The sequence below is a fragment of the Phasianus colchicus genome, chromosome 2, assembly GCF_987193195.1.
Source record: "Phasianus colchicus chromosome 2, bPhaCol1.hap1.1, whole genome shotgun sequence".
Classification (NCBI taxonomy): Eukaryota; Metazoa; Chordata; class Aves; order Galliformes; family Phasianidae; genus Phasianus; species Phasianus colchicus.
The window spans coordinates 24,163,533-24,187,934 of record NC_143437.1 but is presented as its reverse complement, the minus strand read 5'-3'; the positions used below and the strand labels follow the sequence as shown (position 1 = coordinate 24,187,934).

Genomic DNA, 24,402 nt, shown 5'->3' with positions numbered 1-24,402 from the left:
AGTTGTAATTCAATAGTATGGCAGAATTTTCAAACATAGACCAATCCTGTTGAAATCAGTAAGACTGATAAGAGAGCTAACCTCCAAAATCAACACGCTGTTTTACTAAAATATGCTTAACAACTACACTTATTAGGGTCTCTCTCTTCTACACTACTTGGTGAAAAACAAAAATATACAGAATGGATGACAAAAGGATGCCATCAATAACAAATTAAATCTATAAAAGCCAGGCAAAGAAAACAAAACACCATTATAAGAAAAATGCCTGTCTTTAGGTGGGTAAATAAAATAGCTGTATCACTCCCTAAAAAAGAACAGCTACATCACAGTAAAATTAATGGATCAAATCCTAAAGGAAAGAACACAGCCATTACCTGGTAAGTTTCAGCTGGATATTGCCCAAAAAAGTCAGTACCATGATAAATTTGACATCATCTAAAATCCTGCAACCTCGATTTCTCCAAAGGTGATCTTTAGTGTTTTACAAGAGGTTAACATCCACAACCTATATCAAATGACACTCTAAACAGGTATCATTACTGTTAATTTCAGTTAAAAAAAAAAGTAACCAAAAAACCCATGACTTAAATAGACATTAAAAAACTGCTAAACATGGTATCTTGCCAACCAACTCGCTCCTCAAAAAATCGAAACATGCCTTAGGAATACCTAAACGTACAGAACACTTCTGAGGAAACTTAGCAAAGTCTCAAAAACTTCAGCTTTCTTTATGTCTGTAATACATATTTCAGTTGGAGTCTGTAAACTCTTTTAAACTTGCCTTCAGATTTGCAAAAAACCCTGAAACCAATCATTTTCCTCTCTACATTTTGCAGTCAGGTTTCTGTTGCTTTATATGATGGTTCATGGTAACAGAAATGGTTCACATTTTAGAATATTATTGGGCCATTTTGTAAATTGGATTAGAATGAAGAGACATAACATCTTCAGTAGATTTAGAAAACATAAAGAGAGCATTGAAATGCCTATAGGTAAACTGTGTTTACACAGAACTTCTCTAACCATCCACAAGAGCACCTGAAACAAAGTGTTAATCAGCAGCCTAAGAAATATGATTATTTTTATTTTTTTAGCACAAAAATATAAATTGATAATTAAATCTGTCAACATAGTGTAGTTTTTTTCAGAAGTATTTAACCAATAGTATTCATTAGGAAGGTCTGCCCATATTAATGATGGAAGAGATCTCATGGAAGACCAGCTCATAAAAAAACCCACAGTTAAGAACTTATTCTACAATTCACTTATGTGAAGTGAAACTGATTGCCTTGACTACAACTCTTTGAAGACATCACTCACACAAGTCCCAACAAAACTGCAGCTAAATTTGCTCAACTGCTTTATTATATGCACCAGAGAAAAATGACAGCTTTCTCAATGGTCTCAATCTCATAAGTATTTAACTGTCCTTTTAGGAAAGTTTGCCTGATGACTAAGAGAAGGTGCTCATCTTTGTTAACACTGAAAACTTAGCACCCTTTGCTAATAAGGTAAGCGTACATAAGAAATACTATTTAATTCTTGACAGCACTAAAAGTGTTTTTGAAGTGTTCTGAAAGGTATTTTTGAATCCAACTTTCCTTAATAATCAACAGCTAACATTAACTCAGACTTCTTATTACGTTTGCTTAGTCCATGCACAAATATTTACTTACTAGATGTTTTTACAGGTCTTTTGTTTTGCTGGCTACATATTAGACTGTTAGGATGAAAGATATAATTAGTGTTATAATTACTGTAATTTAAAAATCACTTACTTATCTTTTCCTATTGTGTGAGGGTCAGTAAACAAAATGTTACAATAGGTGGAGTTTGACCTCATAGTTCTTAAGCCCCTGATTTTTTCCTGGTTTGTTATCAAGTAGGTTTCAGCAAAAATTTATGATACAGGTCCAGTTTTTTAAGATATTTTATCACATGCAATAGAAATATGTGCCTAAGTCTATTGCTCTCTGGAAGTAGTATACAAAACCCAAACTGACACAGACCTTCATACCAGTCTTGTAAGGTCCTGATTCTGATTGCATTCCATTCCTACAGGAGCACACAGCTGAACACCTTTCTACCTGGTATTAATTAGGAAAAGATCTGCAGACATTAAAGAGCAAGTAAAACATTTTTAATTTAAGGAAATGATTCAAAATATCTGAAAGTCAGGTTCAGATAGAATCTTATTTTTAAAGCAATGCTACAGAAATGAAGCCTATAATGAAGAAATTACTCATGCACAAGTTGCACAAAACTCAGTCTGATATATTGTTAAGCAGTTCTGTTGCCAGTACAGAACAAAAACTCTGTGTTTCACATCTGGACTCTGTGACAATCTTATTTGATACTATCCACATGGTCTCAATTCATCTTCTAGAGAAGCTAAGAAGTGCAAAAGTTTGAGTTGAGGAAGGAAATTTACACTGGCTGCTAATTTAGCACATTCACACATTTCTAAAGATCAGCATTTTAATAAATTTAAGATATTTTGGACATCTATAGTCTGCTATTCTTACTTGCATCAGCCAATAGTGTCTGAGAGTCCAGAGCAAAGTACTGTACAGCATGGGTAAGGATAAAGTTTGAGTCTCAGAAATGGTACAGTAATGGTATTTAAAAGAAACAATCATTCAAGATTTAAGTTCAGATTTTGGACTTCTGTTGTTAGCTTCTATTTTATTTCTCTGGTTTTAATACAATCACACTGCAAACATGCTTAAGAGACTTCATTTACTCAAATTTACCTTAAAAAGTAAAAACATCATATTATAGTGATGCATATAAAAGATTACAAGCAAAACTTTATATTGTCATATGTGAACATAATGTGTTCTTCAACACAGTATTTGTGTGGAATATTTTTGGGAAAGAAAATTATTCTTGCAAAGTAATTAATCTAAGCAGAAGTTGGTCTTAAAAACTATCCTGCTACATGCTAAGCAATAATTCCAGCTGCAGGACATGAGAAATTGTATTTACTTTCACTGACTGCTGAGCATGAAGTTTCAGAGCAAGAAATGATTACTAAAGCTCTTTGCATCAATCCGTACTATTTCTTATCAACTGTAGTAAAAGCAACACTGTTGGGTGCTGGATGTTTGGACATGTTGGAATAGGAAGCAGGCTTACAGATCTGAATATTGTCTTTTCTGTTGCTGGCAACAGACCATTTATTAATATTAGAAATACATTCTACTTCAACAAAATGTAGGCTAAAATAAATAATTCTTTTTGTAAACAGCTATCAGGTTAAGTTCAACAGCCAAATGTGGCAGAAACAAGACTGGATATGCCATCAATAAACATTTGTTCAGAGCTCGTCGAAATAACAGAATAATAAGGAGTAAAGATGAATTAGACTGTTCTGCTTGGTTGAAAGAAAGGAGAGGAACAAAGTGCCAAAGGAGAGTTTTTCCATAAAGGAAATAAACTTCCAGACTGCTATCAGTTCTGTTAAAATTACTAGGCAAAACCATTATAATTACACATCATGTATAACATGTATACTATTGTTATTGCTTGCAGAGAGGAGTTATTTATATGACTTTTTAGGATCTTCTCAGCAAGTGATGTGAATGTTAAAGAATTCAAGAAGTGAAACTAACTTTCTGAAGAGTGTTGTCAAATGGTACAGAGTATATTGAAAAAGACTGAAAAAAAATCCCTTGGTATCTTGTTTTAATGGCAGTTATCTTATGTATTGCTGTAACTTCTTTGAAATATGAAATGAGAGGGCAGTGAGGTCTTTCAACTACAGAGTGCCCTTTGAAATTGTCTGAATTCAACCCTTACTTGTTACATGATCCATTGAACCTCTTTAACCAGTCTGAACTCACAACATGTTCTCACATCAATGTGGTCCTCTTTTTTAACTATTTGGGTAAGCTCTATAATAGACCAATTTGCCCAGCTGTATTCTTTCTAATCTCACAAAATCCCACTTGGCAAACACCAGTGACAGTGTAAACCTGTGGCAATCAGGGAAGGCTTCAGTTACTGGTTAACCTTCAACCCTGCACATACACACACAGCTTGATCTCTGATCATTGTCAGGAACTGGAAGTTTCGTGGCATTATTTAACCAACTCTGTTTGCTCTAAAGGTTTACCTCATCTTTTACTCCTGCAGCCGCACTCTGCTGAAAGCCCTTCCCCATAGCAACCTCCATGACCTTTTGCCTTACTTAAGATGTTGCTCTGATGGATGCAGCTGGAAGCCATCCCATGCAAATGACATTGCTGGACCAAATGGCAGCCACCACCCCAGCTTAGCCTCTATGGCAGTGGTTACCTGCACTCCACAACCACTGAAGTGTTTCTGATCAGAATCTAGGCAGCAAACACACAGTCATTTAGACACAGCTGTGCAGTTCAGTCTTGGCAAGGGACTGATGAGGAAAAACATAACCATAGTAAGTCTATCTTATCTCCCACACTTAAACAAACTCAGTCAACTTTCAGGCAAATGTTGCAATGAACTGTGTGGTTTTTTTACACTTGAAACATTAACTACTGCACAAGAGCAGATACTGGACTGAAAAAAAAAAACAAAGTCAATATTTAGTTCTAAAAGTCTTTTCCCACTTCCTGTGTTAATACCTCCCTATTAAGATGGGGGAAAAAAAATAACAACAGAGGCCTATTTGTCTTACACTGCCATTAATGTTGCAGGTATTACCAATGCTATCTCTGTGACTCTTTCAGGCAGCTTAGTCTGTATGAGGTACTACTTGATTAAGAATATACTTGCTGAAATGCTTAAGCTCAACTCCTTATTTTATTCTTCTGTTATCTTATTTTACAGGTTTAAATCTTTCAGTGATGCTATTTTTATCTTATTTTGCCATGCTCCTTTTAAAATGCAATATAAGACCAGACAGAGAAACAGCGACGTGCTTTGTACAACTAAATACTTGGATGGTGTTTGATGGTATCTCAAATATATTTCATTTCTAAAATTTTCATTGTATTGAAGGCTAACAAGGATATTCCTGCAGCCACAGTGTCTTTTCCACTTACCTTCTTAATTCCACAAGCACCATTTACTGGAGACAACAAACAGCATCCTATTCCTACTTGAACTAAATTTTATCCTGATTATATCTTGCTTTAAAACATACAATAAACAGGAGACCCTGAAAGTAAATCCAAAAGATCCATTCTCTACCTTTTGTTATTAAATTAACATTCATATTTTTCGTTAATTTTTTGTTTAGCTATATATATTACTGAAACATATTTTGGTATTATTAATTACATCATAAACTGTGATAAATATCACTGCCACATTCTTTGGAAATCTGAGGGTATATATGATATACCCTTTAAAAAATCTTCTAGACACTGCTAATCTTGAATACCTTATTTTCTATGTCCTACCAGCCATATTGATGATTTCTACCAACATTATTTTGAAGCAATACTCTTCAAAGCTGTAGTGAATATATTTCTGTAATGACGTAAAATGTTTTCCACTTTGAAATGTTTTTACAAGTGGCAATATTCTAACTCTGTAACTGCTCTAATAGTATAATAATTTGCCATTAATCTTCCTTAATATTAATTTTCTTTTTTCTCCATTCCTGTCTCTGAAAATCTAAACTGTGTCTCGGGAACTATAATAATAAGAACCAGGCCAACAAAAAACCCTATATTCTGACATATTCCAAATCTGATTTAAATCCAATCTTTACACACGAACATGTTAGACTTGGTCAATATTTATTTAAAAAATGAAGTGCACGTACAGTGCAGATTTGGCATTGTTAGAACACTGGCTACAATCCTGAATATCTTCTACTTTGACAAAATCACTTCTGATTTTACTGGCGGGAATTACCTGATAACACAGGATCTGAACCAATCATTTGTCATTTGTCAGTTTTAGAGATTCTTCAGTTCTAGCTGTAGAGTTTGTTTTATTGCACTCAATTACTGAAAAGTATGTCCTTTCAATGATTTTAGCTTTCTAGTACAACTCTTTTGCAACTATTCAGAGCAGTGAAATAGGTCTTGCTTGTTTAATCAGGGGTTTTGTCCCAAAATAAATTATATAACAGAAATCTGAAACTCCACCTCGAAAGCTCAAAAAACTGCATGTAACATTGGGCTCCAGGGTAAACAGAAAAAAAAGCTCTGACACCAGCACAGACTTCTTTGGACAAAGAAAGAAGGATTAGCTGGGAGGGGGGAGTGATACGACAGACACTTAGAATGTTTAGTTTATTCTTGTGCTCTTACATTACTCAGCAGCAACTGCATTTTATCTGAAAACTTAAAATTTAACAGCATCTGACCAAAATGCTAAGCTGTTACATATCAAAATTCAACAGGGTCTGACCTGTACTGTCATTTTTGCTTATTCACCAGTAAATGAAGGCAAGCTTTCTCACCCATAAAGAGTTTATGTCAATGGGGATCTCTTAACAGAGTTGCAGGCTCTCCAAGGTTCACCAAAAGGTAACCAAGCAAGCTCCTCCCTCTCCAGGCTTTGCACCACAGACCATATTTAGTAAGAAAGTGACCTGACTTTACAGAGATATAAATTTTTACAAAGTTACTACTATCCAATGCTTGTGCACAGTAAAAATGGAGTTGGGAGCAATTCTAAGTTTCACATGCTTAAAACTTTTTTTGATTGAATGTAACCCATCCTCACAGATTTTCTTGGTGCATCTTAAAAAATAAAAAAATAAAAAAAAAAAAAGAAACACAACAGTAATTTTCAGACTTTCCAAATTAAACTTTCTACCCTCTCAACTACAAAACCAACTTTTTTTTACTTGGATTGGTTTATGGAACAAGAGGATAATGTAAGAACATAGAGTAACTCTAGAAAATAACAACTTCCTAGTATTTTCCAATGGCTTTGAACCACTAATGCAAGCCTTGTGTCTGCTGCACGGGGCTGTAAATGTTATCCAGAGACATAGCTTCATTTTCAGTGTTAGATATAAGCAGAGAGCAATCACACTGAAAGTTTCAAGAGCTGTGCCAGGCATGGCAGACGTCACAGGGACACTAGACTGATGGATTAACCTGCAACGACAGTAATGGGGGAAGGGGCAGTCCTTAGATTCTGGCATATATTAGAAAGTCTTTCTGAGGCCAGCCTGCAGCAGTCATTGCTGTGATATCATGTGGGGGTGCTCAATGAAGTCTGAAAGGAGATACAAAGCACAGAGTAGGACAACACAGTCTTTTGAAACTGGAAAGTTTTCCAGGATTACTTTACATTCCATGGGAAGCCTTTCATTGTCCCACTGAAAATCCTGCCAAGGCTGCTAAAGGCAGAAGCATTTTCAAATCCATTACAACTTTTGTATTTTGGTATCTTTTTTCCCTACTTCTTAGATTATTATTTTTTAATTATTGTTATATCTTATATATGAAAGATAAGATGAAAGAGTTTGGGAACTCTTTCATTGCCTAGGATATTTCATTTTCAGTAAGCCTGACTTCTAAACTGAATCTTAACACTACACAGTGTTATCCTTGTATTCATTAAACAGAGCTATGATGTTTTCCTTAAAATAAGCCACAAAATTATTTAAGTGTTATTGAAAACAAAAGCATGTACTATATAGCTTATACAAGTATTACTGAATATTGAATATTTAATTGAAGATCATTTTAAATATTCAATAGAAACAATGAAATTGATGTACCAAACAAAATGTGGGAAAGAAATGAATATTTGAATATTAAAAACATACCCAAAGACTGACCAAGAGCAAACTTGTCCTACATTGTTCAAACCCCATGCTATAGGAAATATGGATGTTGTATTTAGTACTTAAAAAAAGGAGCTTTGCCTCTTCCTCTGCCTTTTCTATTGTGCATACTTTTTGTTCTCCCTACATGAGAAAAAAAACATGCTTTTCTGAAAATCTATTCATGTAGGTCTAGAACCAGTGTTAGTATAGAGCAGACTGAACTGTTAGCTTGTTATTTAAAAATACTGGTACTACTGGCTATTATTAGCAAAAATTATCTCTACTTACTCATAAAATGTATTTTCTCTTTAGCAACCAAAACTGGTTTATTTGTGAGACTAAGTTTTTGTTATGCAACATCCAGCTAAGAATGAATGAGTCATTCATTGAGATCTCTCCATCCTTTCAGCTTCTTTATTTCTACTAGTGAAATAACACAATAACACAATTTCATTTAAATTTCATTTCCATTGAAATTTTCCTATGCTGTAATTCCAGTTTCACCGTGGCCTTTCAACTGCTTATATGGTCCCTGGACCACAGGAATTCTCAATAACTTTACTCACATACCAGGCTGATTTAGAAGCTGTCAAGACATTCTCTCTTATAGTATCCAAAGGAGCCTACTCTGTCTCAGCATGCACATATAAATATCCATAAAGAGAATCAAAAGTGGAGAAGTTCCCATACATTGAGACTGAAACAATACTAATACAGAGACACACATACTGGGAGTGTTGTACAAGTATTTTACATATGGTAGTAACTAATTTTTATTATGACTGTGGCTACTTTGCCATATTTTAAAATACCTTATGGACATGATTTTTACACTCTAAGCAGTACTTTTTAAAACTAACAATTTTGCTTTTAGTCAAAAAGTATCAGATATTTGCTTGGAGTGAATATCTTAATCCTCTTCTACATCTTTATTTTTAAGGAAAAATAATTTTAATGAGAAGCTTCAGGAGAAAAAATTATCTCCTGCAAAATAAGCAGAATCAGCACATTTTTTAAATATCTAATACAGTAACCCTGCCCCAGAAATGGGTTTGCTGGAACATCTGAACAGACCTCACTCACGTCAGAGAGCTCCTGGAATTTTTTACCACAGTGAGACTCCTAACATAAGGCTGCTTGAGGAAAAGGAATCATCAGTTTTTACCTATCATAAAAACAACCCGTGTTCAGCTGTGGACACACACACAGCTATCACATCCCAATTTTGGACAAGACCACTTTGGTACCTCTCTCAGGTTGATAGAAAAAATTGTTCTGGCGCAGGACCCAGTAAGCGTCATTAAACCACATTACTGCACCTAGCTCTGGTACCAACAGTGCAGGAAAGATAATGATGAACTGGAGCAAGTTCAGTGGATGCCACTACAATGGCTGGGGCTGGAGCACTCAGCCCATGAGGAAAGGTTGGGAGTCTGCTCAGCCTGGAGATGGCTTTTGATGGGTGCCTGTGAGGAGGTTACTGAGAGGACAGAGACAGTGGTATGTGGTGGGAGGATGATCACTGACAAGCATAAATAAGCAAGTGTCAAACTGGGTATATGGAAAATCATTTTCCCAATGAGAGCAGGCTAACAGTGGATCAGTTTCACAGGGACCTTGTGCCACTTTCTCCTTGAAGCTCTTTACAGCCTCCAAGGATGTCCCTGTTCATTGCAGGGGAGCTGGACTAGATGACCTTTAAAGGTCCCTTCCAACTCTGAGAAGTCTATGATTCTATGTACAACTAGACACACCTTTGAGCAACCTTGTCAGATGCTGATTGGGCAGATAGTTGAGTCAGAGAACTCCTGAATGCCCATCCAGCCTTAATTACCCTCAATTCCTGTGATAATGTGGAATAATTATACATAACACCATATGGGAGGCCCCAGAATTTCCCAGGTCTTGAAAATATGCTATATTCTACGGTTTGGGAACGTTCAAGACAGGAATACAATTACTACTTGTAGTTCAAATGCAAGAAGTTTGAGAAATTTATCATGTGAATGCCAATAATACATTCTCAATACTGATTCATAAAATCAATAACATATTATTCAAACTTACTAAAATATTTGCAGCCTTGGGTGGTCTCAAAAGTATCAATTCAGCTAGGTGATTTTTATTTACCTCTTTGTGTCACATCTAGAATCATAGAATCATAGAATCACCAAGGTTGGAAAAGACCTAAAAGATCATCCAGTCCAACTGTTCACCTATTACCAATAGCTCCCACTAAACCATGTCCCTCAACACCACATCCAGTCTTTCCTTGAACACCCCCAGGGTCGGTGACTCCACCACCTCCCTGGGCAGTCCATTCCAGTGCCTGACCACCCTTTCTGAAAAGTAATACTTCCTAATGTCCAGCTTGAATCTCCCCTGCCGTAGCTTAAAACCATTCCCTCTGGTCCTATCACTAATGACATAAGAGAAGAGGCCGACCCCCAGCTCACTACAACCTCCCTTCAGGAAGTTATAGAGAGCAATGAGGTCTCCCCTGAGCCTCCTCTTCTCCAGGCTACATCACATCTACATGCATCTTAAACAAAGATCATCAAGATGTTTGCACATGTTTTTTTCAGTGTGCTCTATTTTATTTTTTTTAATTACAGTTGCACCATAATATGGCTTCTTTATTATCTGATAAGGAGTAAGGTTACAAGTAGCTATACGATGAGAATCTAGTAGAATTTGTTAAAACAAAACAAAACTGAACGTACCTGAGTAAGCCTACCGGAGTAAAGATTCTATTATATCAGTACTAAAAGGTTTCTTCTTTCAAGTATTGTGTAGCCCAGTAACTAACAGAATATAGGAAAGACTAGAAAAAAATAAAAAGAGTAGGACAGAATCAACAGGACATTTTATACACATCTTTGAATTCACCACTGAAATGTAGCTTGAGAGGATTTTACAGCTCCAGCCACAGCCCACTGAACTCATGATACGAGCCCATTTGTCAATCCATGGAACAAGGCATTATTTAATAAGAAATATGTTGTTTAAAGTACTCCCAGACTTTCACTAATAATTTAACCCTAAATCACAGTAGTCACTGCAGTTTTTCAGATAAAATTACTAATTTCCTTTTTTGCAGTGAACGGTGAGAGATATTCTAACTATTAAGTCTTTTGTTGAAGGCAACAACACCACTGCATTAGTTTAGTTATCGACAGACAACTAGTAATATAAAAGCTATCAAAAGAAGCAATGCATTTATCTTCAGGAAATTGTCTATGCATCATGTCTGATTATTTTTTTAATCAAAAACAGAAACACAAAACAAAGAATCCCCCTTGGAACTGTATATACTGTATATACTTGCCAAGATGGAACCCACATTCTCAATCTCATAAAAGTATTATAGAAAGTCAATGCGATAGAGGCTGTTCAAATTTCTCATGCAATTTCACATCAAAATTTTTCAACAGTTATATAATTACTTTAGTTCCAAATAGCATTATTTTATCATCATTACATGCAAATAAAGAATACAACCTGCATATCTTGCTAACCTACTCAGAGTACTGTATATATCTATTCCTCTTATAACCAAAATCAACATTTAGTATATAACTAATAAACAGGACTGAAATAAGAGAGAATCGCATCAACAGCTATCTAAGAAGATCTGCAACCTTTCCAAAGTAAAACGTGTCATACACTCATCAGTTTTATCCACTCACAGAATTATTTGGGAATTCCAGAGTGGATATGAAAGAACTGTTCTTTACACAACTGTTAACCAACAAAAATTACTAAAGGAAAAATCATTATCATCTAATGCTGCTCAGTCTGCTGAGATCAAATTCTGTGTGGGTGGTTCTTGGATTATGCATTTGCAAAAGTATGTTTTTGAACAGCTGAGCTATATGGATATCAATTACATCCTCTTGTGGGTTTTTCACTTTTTATGTTCACTCTTGCTCCTTAAAGTTCAGAAGCACAGTACCTATCTCAGCTAATTTAATATCTCATAAGATATTCAAAAAGATTACATTGCTGCTGCTCAATCAAGGACAGACTTCCCATGTCTTCATTTTCAATTAATGGGATGCAACATCTGTAACAGTCAATGGACTGCTTTTGGACCATGATAGTATTTGGAATGAAAAGCAGAACCATAACTTGGATCTAAAAAATGACCAAGCTGAAAAATTCTAGTCCGGATATATACACCGAAATTGAGCATATATTATAAATGGTTTCAGTATTTGATCATAAAGTTCTGGTTTGGCTGAAAGTAGCTCTAAATATTAAGCTGAAACAGAAAATTTCTCTTTCTCTGGCCTTTTTTTTTTTTTTTCCTGTGGTATTCTACCCTAATTTCTAGCTCATAAATTGAACTAAACACTTAACCTAAACACTCAACTTACACATCAACTAAACAATAAAGCGTATACAAATTACAGGAAAAGCTTGATTTCAAATTCTGTGTAGCAAACAGCCTAGACCTGGAGCACAACCAGTTTTAATCATACTCATGCTAAAGCATTAATTTTCAAATAATACACAGGAAGCTGGAAAAATTTTCGAATTTTCCTACAGATAAATTTGCTTAGTGTAACCTATTACTTTGTAATTTTTTATATACATTCCCTCCATCCACTGCCTTTCCACTCCCCCTTGCATGGAACTGCCCTAAAGTCCAAAGACAGAATCTTCATGTTGCTCTTCATAATTGTTACCATTGCCTTTACTAAAGGCAGTTTGGGTTCGGACAGGCTAATAAGGAAATTTGGTAAGATCTAATTCTGCTAAGTCCAAATTAACTTGTGAAATTGACAATGTGCTTTGCTTCAACTTTTGTTTATTGCCTATTGGCTTTTAATTTCGTAGATGAAATTAGTCGTGATTAAAAGCCATCAAGAGCGTTCTGCAAAAAATACAGTTACAAAAGAAGCAATTTAGCAAAATTGACACTTCTTTTTTTAATAGAAACTACTGACTCCAGTTTTCATGGGAAAGAAAAATGTAGCAATAGCTCCCTGACTGTCTACACAGGTAGAAGGAAACACTGATAGATGTATTCTTCACAAATTAACACCCCCTCCTCCCCCCCCAAAAAAAAGGCACAACTGTAAGGTTAAGCTAAATGTGATACTTTGATAGAATCTCTTTCCTCAGAAACCTTTATATTTTTCACTTTGTATCCTGATTTGTGATAGAGATTTAAAATTACTTGTATCTCTTGTGGGATTGAAAATATATTTCCATTTCTAGCCACCTTTACTTGTGGCTCGTTACCCCACTGTAACTAAAAATGAAGTCTTAGGTACACAATTAAAATCCCTTACATATGCTTCCATTACAACATGCCAAAGATCTGCCCATTATCTGTAGTAGGTTTGCAAATTCACCATCCATCTAGAGGAGAAGCAGCAGAACTTAAGAGTACATCTCTTCACCTCCCCCAGGAAATGAGGAGCTGTGTATGCGGGTGGCTTAAATAAGTTTCAGGGAAGTCCCTGTTCACGCTGAAATTACACTCAGCATCCAATTATTTTTTTATTTTCCAATACCAGCACCATCGTGGTTCACTATGGATGAAAACTTTGCATGAAAAGTTTTGTTTATGTAGAAGTGTCCCTGCTTTCCAAGTTAAATAATAATAATAATAATAAACCTGTATGGGGTCAAAACAGTCCTCACAAGACATTAAGTAGCACAAAAAACCTTGATTAGAGTTTTTACCCCTTCACGCCTGAGACAAGCATGGCCAGAACACAGTCATCTAATATAATTTAAGAATGTCTGAATTTGATTAAATATAATTTTGTCTTTGAAAATTGTTTTGTAAACTCATTCAGAGGAGTATGGACACTACTCAGTGGGAGTCAAGTTGAATTCTTCCTATCCTAAATAATCCAGAAATTAGAAAGAGCATACAGGAAAACATAAAACAAATGGAGGGAGAAATCTCAATCTGAAGTCTAGATCCAAATAAGGCAAATCTTGGAATCAATGTAATTAATGGGCAACATCTAATAACCACAGGCAACCTATTTGAATGCCCTTGACTTTGCAGCCTTTTCTTACTAAAGAGAAGTCATATACCTCTAAGCCCTCAAGTGGTCAGGAACAGAGAAATCTCTTCCACTTACTGTGAATGGTTTCTTTGAAATAATTATGGTGCTCACCCTTGTTTCATTTTTCAAAATGGTAAGCATGAACATCTCGTAATAGATTCACTGCTATATGCAGATAATAGCTGCATAGTTACCGCTATTCTCACCAAGCATAGTGATAGAAGTCTTTTTTAATGATCAGCTTCTACTACATGCACATTCATATTAGTCTTAGGAATAGATCACACTCTTCAGAGACTGCCCTACTGCAGTATCCTGTTTATACAATGTTCTTTTAATCATTTCAGAAGAACACTGAATTTATTTTTCACATCATTCTTTACCATGAAATTTATAGTTTATAAACAACTTTAAACTATGTTTGCCCTTGACAAGGTCAAGAAGGGCACACAAGCCATCAGCCACACCTCCAACTATAAAGTAGCTCAGATCTGTCATCTAAGTCAACGAATAAATAATAAAGATTGATGAAAGCAGCTCTTAAACTACTTTTGAAATGCATTCTGTTTTCAGAATCACTAATGGTTAGCCATTAAAAAAGAAAACAAAAGGACTTTTTGCTGGAGTTTTGTATTCAGCTGAAATTTAGAATCTGCTTAATTTTTTTTTTTTTTTTTTTTTTTTAAAGGGAAAAACCATTTGCTGTCATTACAGAACCACCACCTTCTTGAGGAATGTTGTTGCATGAACTTTGCTGGAAAACATTCTTCAGAGTAGTTATAGAAAGTAAAGATAATTAATATGTGTCTTCAGAATATCAGTCGTTGCTAACTAGTAAAGCACATTCCAGTTCCCAGGCTTAGACAAGACTTTGGGAGCACGGGGTAGAATGTGTTACACTACCAAACTGCTCTGTAGCAGACTGTTTTAACCTCAGAGAGAAAGTTATCCTTCAGCACTCCAGCCGTACTCTTCACTATGAATTCAGACTTCCAGATGGTAGACTTACCACAAACTTCAGTCATGCACCTTTAATACTGTCGTTTAAGGGTTGCAATACATTAAAATATCATTAAGTAATATATAATTAAGCTAGCAAATGACTGTGAAAATCTATATATGCTCATAGGTTTTTTATGTGAATTTCAGGAGTGAAAAAGTGTGGTCCAGGCTGGAATTCCATTTCATACATAGAAACTGTGTTGATAAATATGCTCAGTCAGTTTAGGACACAACAAAATAAAGTCTACACTTTTAACAAAATAAAGGCTACAAAATCTTGTTCCTGAACAGAGGGATGACATTTCTTTTTCTGTATCAAGCAATTTTTCTGCTTTTTTCTTCTGTGACTTGCATAACAGTGAATCTCCACAGCTAAGGAATAAGAAATCACCTTGCTGCCCTTATAGCCCTGAACTGGAATATGAATTATGGTCAAGAGGAGTTAGCAGATACGCAGTCTCATTTGGAGGCTGGGATATGCTCAACGTGAATGGATATTTTCGATGGTGCTACTGCCAAATTCTATCAAATCTCAACAGACTAAGTACATCATATATGAGATTTTTAGAGTTCTGTAATTTGGCCAAATCCTGATAGCTTTCTCACCAAAATAAAAGAAGATAGTAATGACTACCAAATTCTGTTCTCCTCCTCCACGTCAATAAAATCACGAAGTTACAAAAATCCCAGTGTATAAGCTAAATTTCTTTAAACCTAAGTAAACAACCCCCCCCCCCCCCGATGCTTTCTTAGCAACGGCTGCACCCTTCCTGCTGAACATTTTTCAGAACTATTTAGGCTGAGGCAGATATCCCATATGGAAAACATTAACTAAAATTACTAAACTTTAGCAGCTTTATAAACAAGTGAGTATAAGTCTTACAAAGAATTACACATCCTTAATGCTTCCTATTTCTACCTGCGTTACCTGTACATTAAATTAACTTAGACATTACCAAATTACAGTGCTCTTTAACAGAATTCAAAGAAGGTGCAATACAATTAGATTTTTTTTTAAATGCTCAGAGGAAGATGATGCTATTGAACATAAAGATACCAACTGCCATCTTTTGTTATAGCCTTCTGTGCACAATAACAAATTCTGCGTTACCATCAGATCTAGATTTCGGTCCTGGATCTGGACTTGTTCAAGTTCAGTGTGCTCCACAAGCAGATTTCCTATGACTACTTTTAGGTGAAAATCTGGTGAAAAAGTCCAACTCAGATGATCCAAACTCATTACCATCAAACAAGTGCCACAGAAACTACTTTCACAACAGCTGCTACTCCATAGCATCTTATCTGTTACTTACCAGAGAGAAGCATTATTGTAATGAAAATATTGTTAATATTCATATTGTATTTCTGGGAGAACAGATTAGTGACCTTCTGTAAAACAGGCTTTTTCCCCCTCCCATTCTCATGTCTGTAAGTATTACTGTAGATCCACAAAACTCACTGAAATTCACTTCAACACTTCTTCACTTATCACATTATATATTATCAATCTACGAACTGCAGAGCATATTCTACTTGATGGAGCCACCACCAGAACATGGAGGGAAATAGCTTAAATTTTAATTTCAGGAGTCCCTCAAGGCACCAGATGGATGTAACACCAGACTGCAATTCTAGCTAGTGGCATTCAGCTATACTTTCAAGTAATTTCCAAACCTATGTCACTTGACTCTTCCCCAGGTTTATATAAATACCTATGTGTGTATATATAGATATATACATACATATACATAATCCGTCTACGCACTGAAGTCTTGCATGCATTCATTGCTGTACAAAAATAAACATGACTTAATATTACCATGATCCATTCCAGTCCTTGAAATGTCGTGACTGAAAGGAACAGATCTATCCAAGCAAGGTAGGAGGTACATTTCTACTTCTTTTATTTTGTATTGCATACATTCAGTGGCAACAAACTTCCCATGGAAGAAACAACAAGCTGAAGAGCCTTCTGTGAGTTAGCAGCTGAACTGTACTTGGTCAGCAAACGCATAAGTGCATCTGTAAATCCAACAGATTAATATTTACAAATCAATTTCACAGGCATTTTTGCAAAGCTTAATTTAAGAGGATTCCTAATTTGTGTATAAAACCATACAAAAACAGCATTAAAATGAAACACATTGCATATGTCACTTGGATAACTCATCTATGGGTGATAACTCCAAAATCATACAAAAGGTTGGTAAGCCCAACACATAGCAGCCACAGTTCCATAACCCATCATCTAAAACACAAAGAAAATATGTTAGACCATAAGCTAGTTCAAGGAAGATTATGTCTGAGTTTAAATACTTTACCCCTCATCAGAAAGCAGTTATTATCATTGCCAAACTATTATTTTGTTTCCACTATCTGCTTTTGAAAAAGTAGCTATTACTCATTTCTAGACACATCAGTTCGTCTTGGGAAATTCAGGCTAAAATTTAAAGATGGCACTGATAATTAAAAGTGCTTGTCACTAAGTTTATCCCTTAGCATATGAGAGGTAGGAATTGTGAGAAGAAAACAGCAAGAAGTATTATCTGACTACAGATGTCCAACCATGAATTTACCTGCTCAGAAAAAAAAAAAAAAAAAGAAAAAAAAAAGAAAAAAGTATGTATTTTCCCTTCCTTCTCACCATAACAGAATTACATTCCCAAGGAGAAATTCCACAATCATCACAGGTTTACAGGAACAATCTTTAGTCCAGTAATACAGAACTGGGCAAAGAGTTCAAAGTTGAACAGTAGGGTGAGACAAACAGAAACCTGATTAACAAACTCTTCCAAAGCCAACAACTCATTTGTTATACTCTATTATTAGGCAGTAGAGGACTGTGCTATGCCAGCCTTTTCACCATTTTTACAGTTTCCTGCCTCTAATTCCTCAAGACAATATTTGCATATTTTGTGCAGACAAGATCTCACTGCACTGAACGTTTCTTTTCATGCCAGAAACTATTACAGATGAATTAACTTTGATCTAATGATTTCTCCCAGTTAATGATTACTTTGAGACTACTGATCAGTTCTGCTCTCAATGAAAGCTCTTACTGCCAAACACAGATATTAAAGGACAGCTTTGACAGGAAAACAAACGTAGAAATTACTAGCACACAGAAGATGATTATTTTTGTTAAACATTTTGAATTCCTTCCTCTAACGAATTAGATATTCACGACACTGGCAAACTACTGAGCTTATCTATGAGGCCATTATTAAATTATTATTTTTTTATTTACATCATACCCCATATATAATGATACGGGGAGCAAATAAGCCACCTTATGCAAACACATCTTATTTTCACATGGAAAAAAGCAGGCTTCTTTCTGAAGACAGGAACATTCCTTTTCCTCCACCCACCTGTTTGATTTATTGCTCCTACTCAAATGTCAGCATCTAGTTGTTTCACCTGGTTTCTTTTTTTAGCTATGCAGCAAAATGAAATCAGTCTCTTGTCAAATTGCACAGCTTGGCACAGCTGTGTGAAAATTTTTACTACAGGTGGGAACTTATTTATGTGATTACAGGCACTTCTATCATTTACACTGTTTTTCAAGACAGCAATGAAATACTCTACATGGTGAGAAAATAACAAACATGGACTTTTTTACATACACAAAAAAAGGATGCATTTAATCTGTCCGTGCCTGTGTGTCTTTCTTTAGAGAAATCAGGCAATAAACACTGTGTGCTTCTCAAAGGACTATGCTATAAAGTAACTGACAGCACGTGGAAGCCAAAGGAATACGCACTTCTGATGTGCCTTAACATGCGTGAATAGCAATTAAAGAAAGCACTGAACACTATCTTCTAATTATGAAGGAGTGTATTCATATATGCACCACAAATCAGATCCACAAATACATTCTCACAGAGTTATGGTAGATAAAGGACAGTATCCCCCCTTCATTGTACACAACTAAAATTTGAAATAACAGGTTTTCAGAACTCATCTGGCAGAAACCAGCTAGTTGATCCCATATGTTTCACTGTGCAGCCCTACAGCCATGAAAACAAAATACAGTCCCCAACAACACCAAAATGCACAGTACTTTTCAAGATAAAGAAAAGGAAGAATGGAATTCCCTTGCAGTATTCAATTTCCAGAAATGAGCTGACAGCCTCACAGAAAGAAACTAAACACAAAATTCTGTTAGAAATGACTTTTTCCATAACACAAACAAAATTCTTATAGAAATTTTTAAACTTTATGAAGTCTTACTCAGAACAAGAAATTATCCTTTTAAAACTTGTATTTCATGTACGTTTGTCCTCTGCCAACAATCAGTAATTCCAGCAGACCACAAAAATAAAACTAACAAATAATTACAATCCTCCTCTACAGTTCTAAATGAAATCAATGTTAGCTTTCAGTAACTGTCATTAAAGGCTCCTGCAGATCTTGCTTATGATCAAAAAGTAGAGACTTCAAAATGTCTGAAAAGATTACAATATTTTAAACATTTCTGGCATGGTTGAACTAGAAAGTGGTGGAGATTTCTGTATTTAAGGTGACTTCTTTTAATTTCCAAAAAAGAAAAAAAAAAAAAAAAAGAGAGAGAAGAGAGAAGCACAGTGCAAATAAATTCTTTACAAAAACCTCTAAAATAACCTCAATCTTTAAAGAAAGCAGAGCCATTTGCTCAGCCTGTGACAAACGATCCAACGTTGAAATGTGTAATATATGATTTGCCTCACTGAGCATTTCCCTCTCATTTGAGAGAGCACTTGCCTAAACAAATGTATTTTTTTAAGTGCATGTCCTGCACACTGTCAGCATGATGGCTTGTGAGAGTGCTCCTGCTTGAGGAACTCCAAAGCAATAGCTCCTTTCCCTGAGTGAAACCTTGGAGTACTTAGGCTTATTCAACATAACTGCATTTCTCAAACTGGAATTCCCCAAGCACTGGAAACAAAAGCACTGTGGTGTCATTGTAGCTGAAGGAGGACGCTCCCCAGTTCCCCCGCATGGGGCTGACCATCTCCACAATCTCTCCCTATGTGGCCACCTTTGACAATCAAGTTTTAACTACCACCGCATGACTGACATGCTACCATATTGTAAGCAAGTCTGTTTCCATTCCAGAGAGTGTGGGAAACTAAGAAAGCATAAAAAATGAGCAAAATAACTCAATAGCTGCTTCACCACTGAGTTATTTCCTTAAAGTAAAATGCCTACAACTATCACAAAATATCAGTTCTTCCTGCAGCTTGACACTCAAATCACCTGCAAACAGGGTGGTCTCAGGAAATACACAGCAAAGAGCTTTCATCTGTAGGTATGTATAAGAGCAGGAGCAAATGGCTGATGACATATGCTTACTTTTCTTTCCAGTAGATCAGAATGAGATTTCTTCTTTGTGCATTGCACAAGTGAATAGGGCTTAAACAAGTTTCAACAAGCTCACCCTGTGAAACACAACACCAGAACTCAACTTGAGTTACATCTTGTCAAAACGCACAAATCCATCACAGAAACTAGTAACAGTGAGGACTAAATTCACATAGGTGCCAAAGCTGAGTCCATAAAATATGTGAATACACACGCAAGTCTGTATTTACATTAGGAGATTTGCATGTGCAAATGGACTATACCATGCATTTACCAATTAAGTTCACACATGACTATCCTTGGCTCTTTTTGAAAAGATACCTATATTTCTCTTGATAAATCCTGGCCAAAGGCCTAGGCCAGTTGGAACTGTCTTCACCAGAAACTGTGGACATAAAATACTTTCCAGGTGGTACTCAGTTCCTCACAGAATCAAGCCCCCAAACAGGGAGTTCTTGTTGGAGTTTCTACAGTAAAGCTACTGATGGTTATGATGATCAAATAAGCAGTGCAGCCCAAAGGCTTGTTCACAAGCTTAAAGGGAAGGCACTGTAACTGTGAACTTGCACAGAATAACAGCTTATTTAGCTTCTAGTAAATGAAGTGTTCTATCTAATAGATTTTTTTCTTCCTCTGATGGCTAAATGCTTCCCCTATTACTAACGTGCGAAATGATCTAGAGTATTAATGTTTGCATTAAGCAGTTACTTGCACAGGCCTTGGAAAAATGACGGCTTCTGGCAAAACTTATTGGAGAAAAAAAAATCCAGATTCAGATTTGACTTAAGGCATTACTGTTCAGCAAGGAGTGGTTTGGGCAAGATCTTATTTCCACTTTTGCCCTGCAAGAAAATAGGCAATGACTAGTAAATGAGTTGGAAATTATTACTATAATTAACATGTCTTCAAAGCAGTCTTTGGAAACTGTGCATGCGGCAACAAACTAATGAAGCTCCAGTTGCACAAAAACAAAAGGTCACAACAACCTGAGGGAAGCCAGGATAGAAGCTGTTTTAGAGAACTTTTCCCATACTGAAGGCAGACTCTGAAGAAGATAGTGACAACACCATCCTGCTCTGCATAGTTTCATTGTCTCCACAGTGAGACTCCCCATAATGAATGCCTGGCGCTCTCAGCACACACGGAGACATTTCCAAGTCCTTGCAGAAAAAAGGAAAACAGGAGGTATAGAGGAGTGGGGTAGGATGAAGCCAAAAGAAAGCGGCCAGTAAAGTAAATCGGTAACATGAAGAGAGATTTGTTTGGTCAAAACTTGATTTATTGTGTAAATGGTCATCAATCCAGCGTGCACTAATTACATATGGCACAGACTAAGCAACCTAGTATGAAACTCTTTCAAAAGATACAGCTCAGCTCTGTAATTCAGTTTTTCTCTCAAAGGGAAGATTATATTCCTGTGGCTCTCTCAAATGTACTTCAATCAAGATCATTCCCTGCCTTCAAATTCCTTCTGCTTTTGCAGAATAAGAGAAAAATATTTTCATGCAAATTCTCCTTGTTTATAATCCATAATAAAGTTTCTAATTGCATTATTTTAAAACTGGCAGCTAAAAAGAAATAATAGTTGGAAAAGCACAGCACAAGCATATTGTTTGCAGGCTTTATACAAGCACCCACGCACATATTTCTGCCATGACACCCGCTTTTCCACATCATTCCTAATTTGCAATGTTCTTGTTGCTGGGCCTGTTCCAAATCCCACTGCAATGAATGTAAGGTTTACAGCTGGTTTCAGATTGCCTGGGACTGAGTCTAGGCATTTGGGCTATAAAGAGCATATCAGGAATGCTGGCTCAGAAGCGGGAAGAGGATCTGAGGAGAATTTCACAATGTTGATAAACAACTGAGCGTACAAAAGATAGATGAATTGATAGCTGCATTGAAGAGAAAGCAGAAACTGTCCTTCCGACTATTGCTATGTATGACAGTGATTGTGAGCTCTAATAAACCTTCAATTCTTTTTAGAAAAGTCTGAGATTAAAAGTCTGTACCTATGAAGATCCACTTCATTCCACTGTTTTAGATTTTCTTACCTCATTTTTGTTGTGTGATTCCAGATCTAGTTCCATCATTCCTGGCAGCTTATTTCTCAGACTGCAGTGTGAATCCTGTCGAACAACACATGAAACTTCCTAGATACTAAGCAGCAACTTACTCAAAAAGAGTCTCTTATGTCTGCTCTTTCTGCACGGAATTGAATATCTGATGTTATTTTTAAAATCAGATCTGATCCAGCTTCTCCTCTCCCTTTCATCCATCATTAGCAGACAGTGGTAATGAGCTGAAAGGATATTTCACCTTCCACAATCTCTGTTTTGGGTACAAAAAGAGAAATTTACATCTTCTACAGCTTCAGTCAGGAAATAACAAGGGTGTAGAGGATGCTTACTAATGACATTTTCATTTTTGCCTCTTTAACATTTGCCATAGTACTGTATATATAATTTTGTGTTGATAAGTTTCTTTCTCTTAACAGCCATAGGAAGTTATTCCAATGATCTGAGTACACACACAGAGATGCCCTTTAGTACCTACTCTGTCCATGAAAGTGATCCACTGAATGACGCCCAAATGGTACAGCAATTCCACTGTAACAGATAGCGCACCATCTGTTAACTACATTTGAAGTCTGCAGTGGGACATGCTATAATCTTCTTTAAAATATCCCCGGGGTTGCTTTTACAGGCTTGGAAAGATAAGGGAAAAAATATTTCTTCCTTTGGAAGTAACACTGCATGTATCTTTCTTTTATGGCAGGGCATGGGGCAAAACAAGGTGTACATAAAGCAGTGGATGTTTACAAAGCTAACACCACCTCTTAAATCTTTGTGATGTTTGGGACTGTGCGAAGTGCCTAGTTTTCTGACAAGCTCTTCATGTTTAAAATAAAGAAGCTCTTCAGACAAAATCAAACTTTGGCAGGCAAAATTATACCATCTTGATAATGCTGGAATTTTGCATTTGCAAATCAGAATGTTTATAAAAGTGGAAAAAGTTCAGAACTCAAACAGCAAGCCCTCATTAAACTTTTTCAATAGTTAGAACTACAGAAATTCTTTTTGGAAAAAAAAATAAAAAACACACCAATCCATATCCTCTGTAAATTATTTGGTCACATTACCAGGTATTTTATGTTTTGAAAACATTTAGAAAACATTATATTACTTTGTAAACCCTAGAAATTATATCAAAAACTATTGCCTGAAGATGTAGCATAAATCAGGCCCCAGAATAGAGTAATGAAATGCTTTATAACTGAATGTTATACATTTTAATGTATATCGTCTGCAGTGTGAGATCTGTTTTCCCCCAAATAATCTTCCCTTCCTTACCTAACGATAACCAAGAAAGCAGATCTCATATGAAAACTAATATCTAAACTCTTACTTTCCCCTCCTGCTGTTTTATAAAGCAACTTGCTTCTTGGTGTTATTTCTTAGGAAACTTACGTTTCCTTTATCTCAAAAATGTACTCAGTCTGACCTTTCCTTCTCCCAGCAGTTTCTGTAGGTAGCAACTTTTCCTATATGATGACCATACAGCAAAATTCTGAAAAGCTTTATTAGAGAAATGAGTCCTCATCAAGTCTGCTAAGCCTGTAGCCTCAGAAAAGAGAAGAGAGAAGCTTCTATGGCTGCAGTAGTTGTACAGCAAAACCAATCCGAGAGTGCTCATACAAATCATAACCCATTATTCTGCTTCTCTTTCATTCAGTTCTGTTGAAAGGCACAGATCGTATTTCACACTGTTGCTTCACAAATGCCACACTTTAACATTAAATGAGGCCTACACAAGTTTTAACTTAGCATTTCTCAGCTTCAGTCAACTTGAGAATTCACCCAGCTGTAACTCTATTAACTACATGGCTTCTAAAGCAAGGAGGAGTTTGGTTAATTTTATTATTAGATGCCCTTTCAGATTTCCTTTATTCTAGCAGAGAAGTTGAAAACTGTCAGCAGCTTACAGATTTGTTTTAATTAGTTGGGCAATAGACTGGTTTGTTTATCTTCCACTGAGAAAGAGGCCACGTTTTATGACACTGTCCATTAAAAGTTCTGAGATACTTAGTTCTTAAACATTTCTGAAGTATTTAAGAAGCACTAAACATTTTGGAAAGTAACAGACATTTCTAATGAGTAACTGTTTAGGAAACACACAAAGGTTATCTAGCATTTGAAGAACCAAAAAGACAAGTCTGATGGTATAGCCTTGATAAGAACAGGATATCCAGCTTAAAAAATTATTCCTTACAGTAATCATCTTTGAGCCTGCATGCCA

General features: G+C 35.9%; 1 protein-coding gene across 10 annotated transcripts in view; it reads right to left on the bottom strand.

Moving 5' to 3' along the window:
* The window catches only part of LOC116230059 (uncharacterized), a 317,299-nt gene that overhangs the window by 153,534 nt on the left and 139,363 nt on the right, over positions 1–24,402 (bottom strand). For 6 of the 10 annotated variants that reach the window (XR_016464044.1, XR_016464046.1, XM_090135137.1 and 3 more), the window contains one exon: positions 22,158–22,232. The exons of 2 other annotated variants lie outside the window; for them this stretch is intronic. Coding sequence is in view for 5 of the 8 variants with exons in the window: in XM_090135137.1 (XP_089991263.1) it covers positions 22,158–22,232 (75 nt within the window). In the remaining 3 variants the exon portion in view is untranslated. Of the gene's footprint in view, positions 1–20,898; positions 21,264–22,157; positions 22,233–24,402 lie in introns of those variants that run through there. 2 more of the 10 variants (XR_004167160.2, XM_090135136.1) reach the window with 1 other exon arrangement.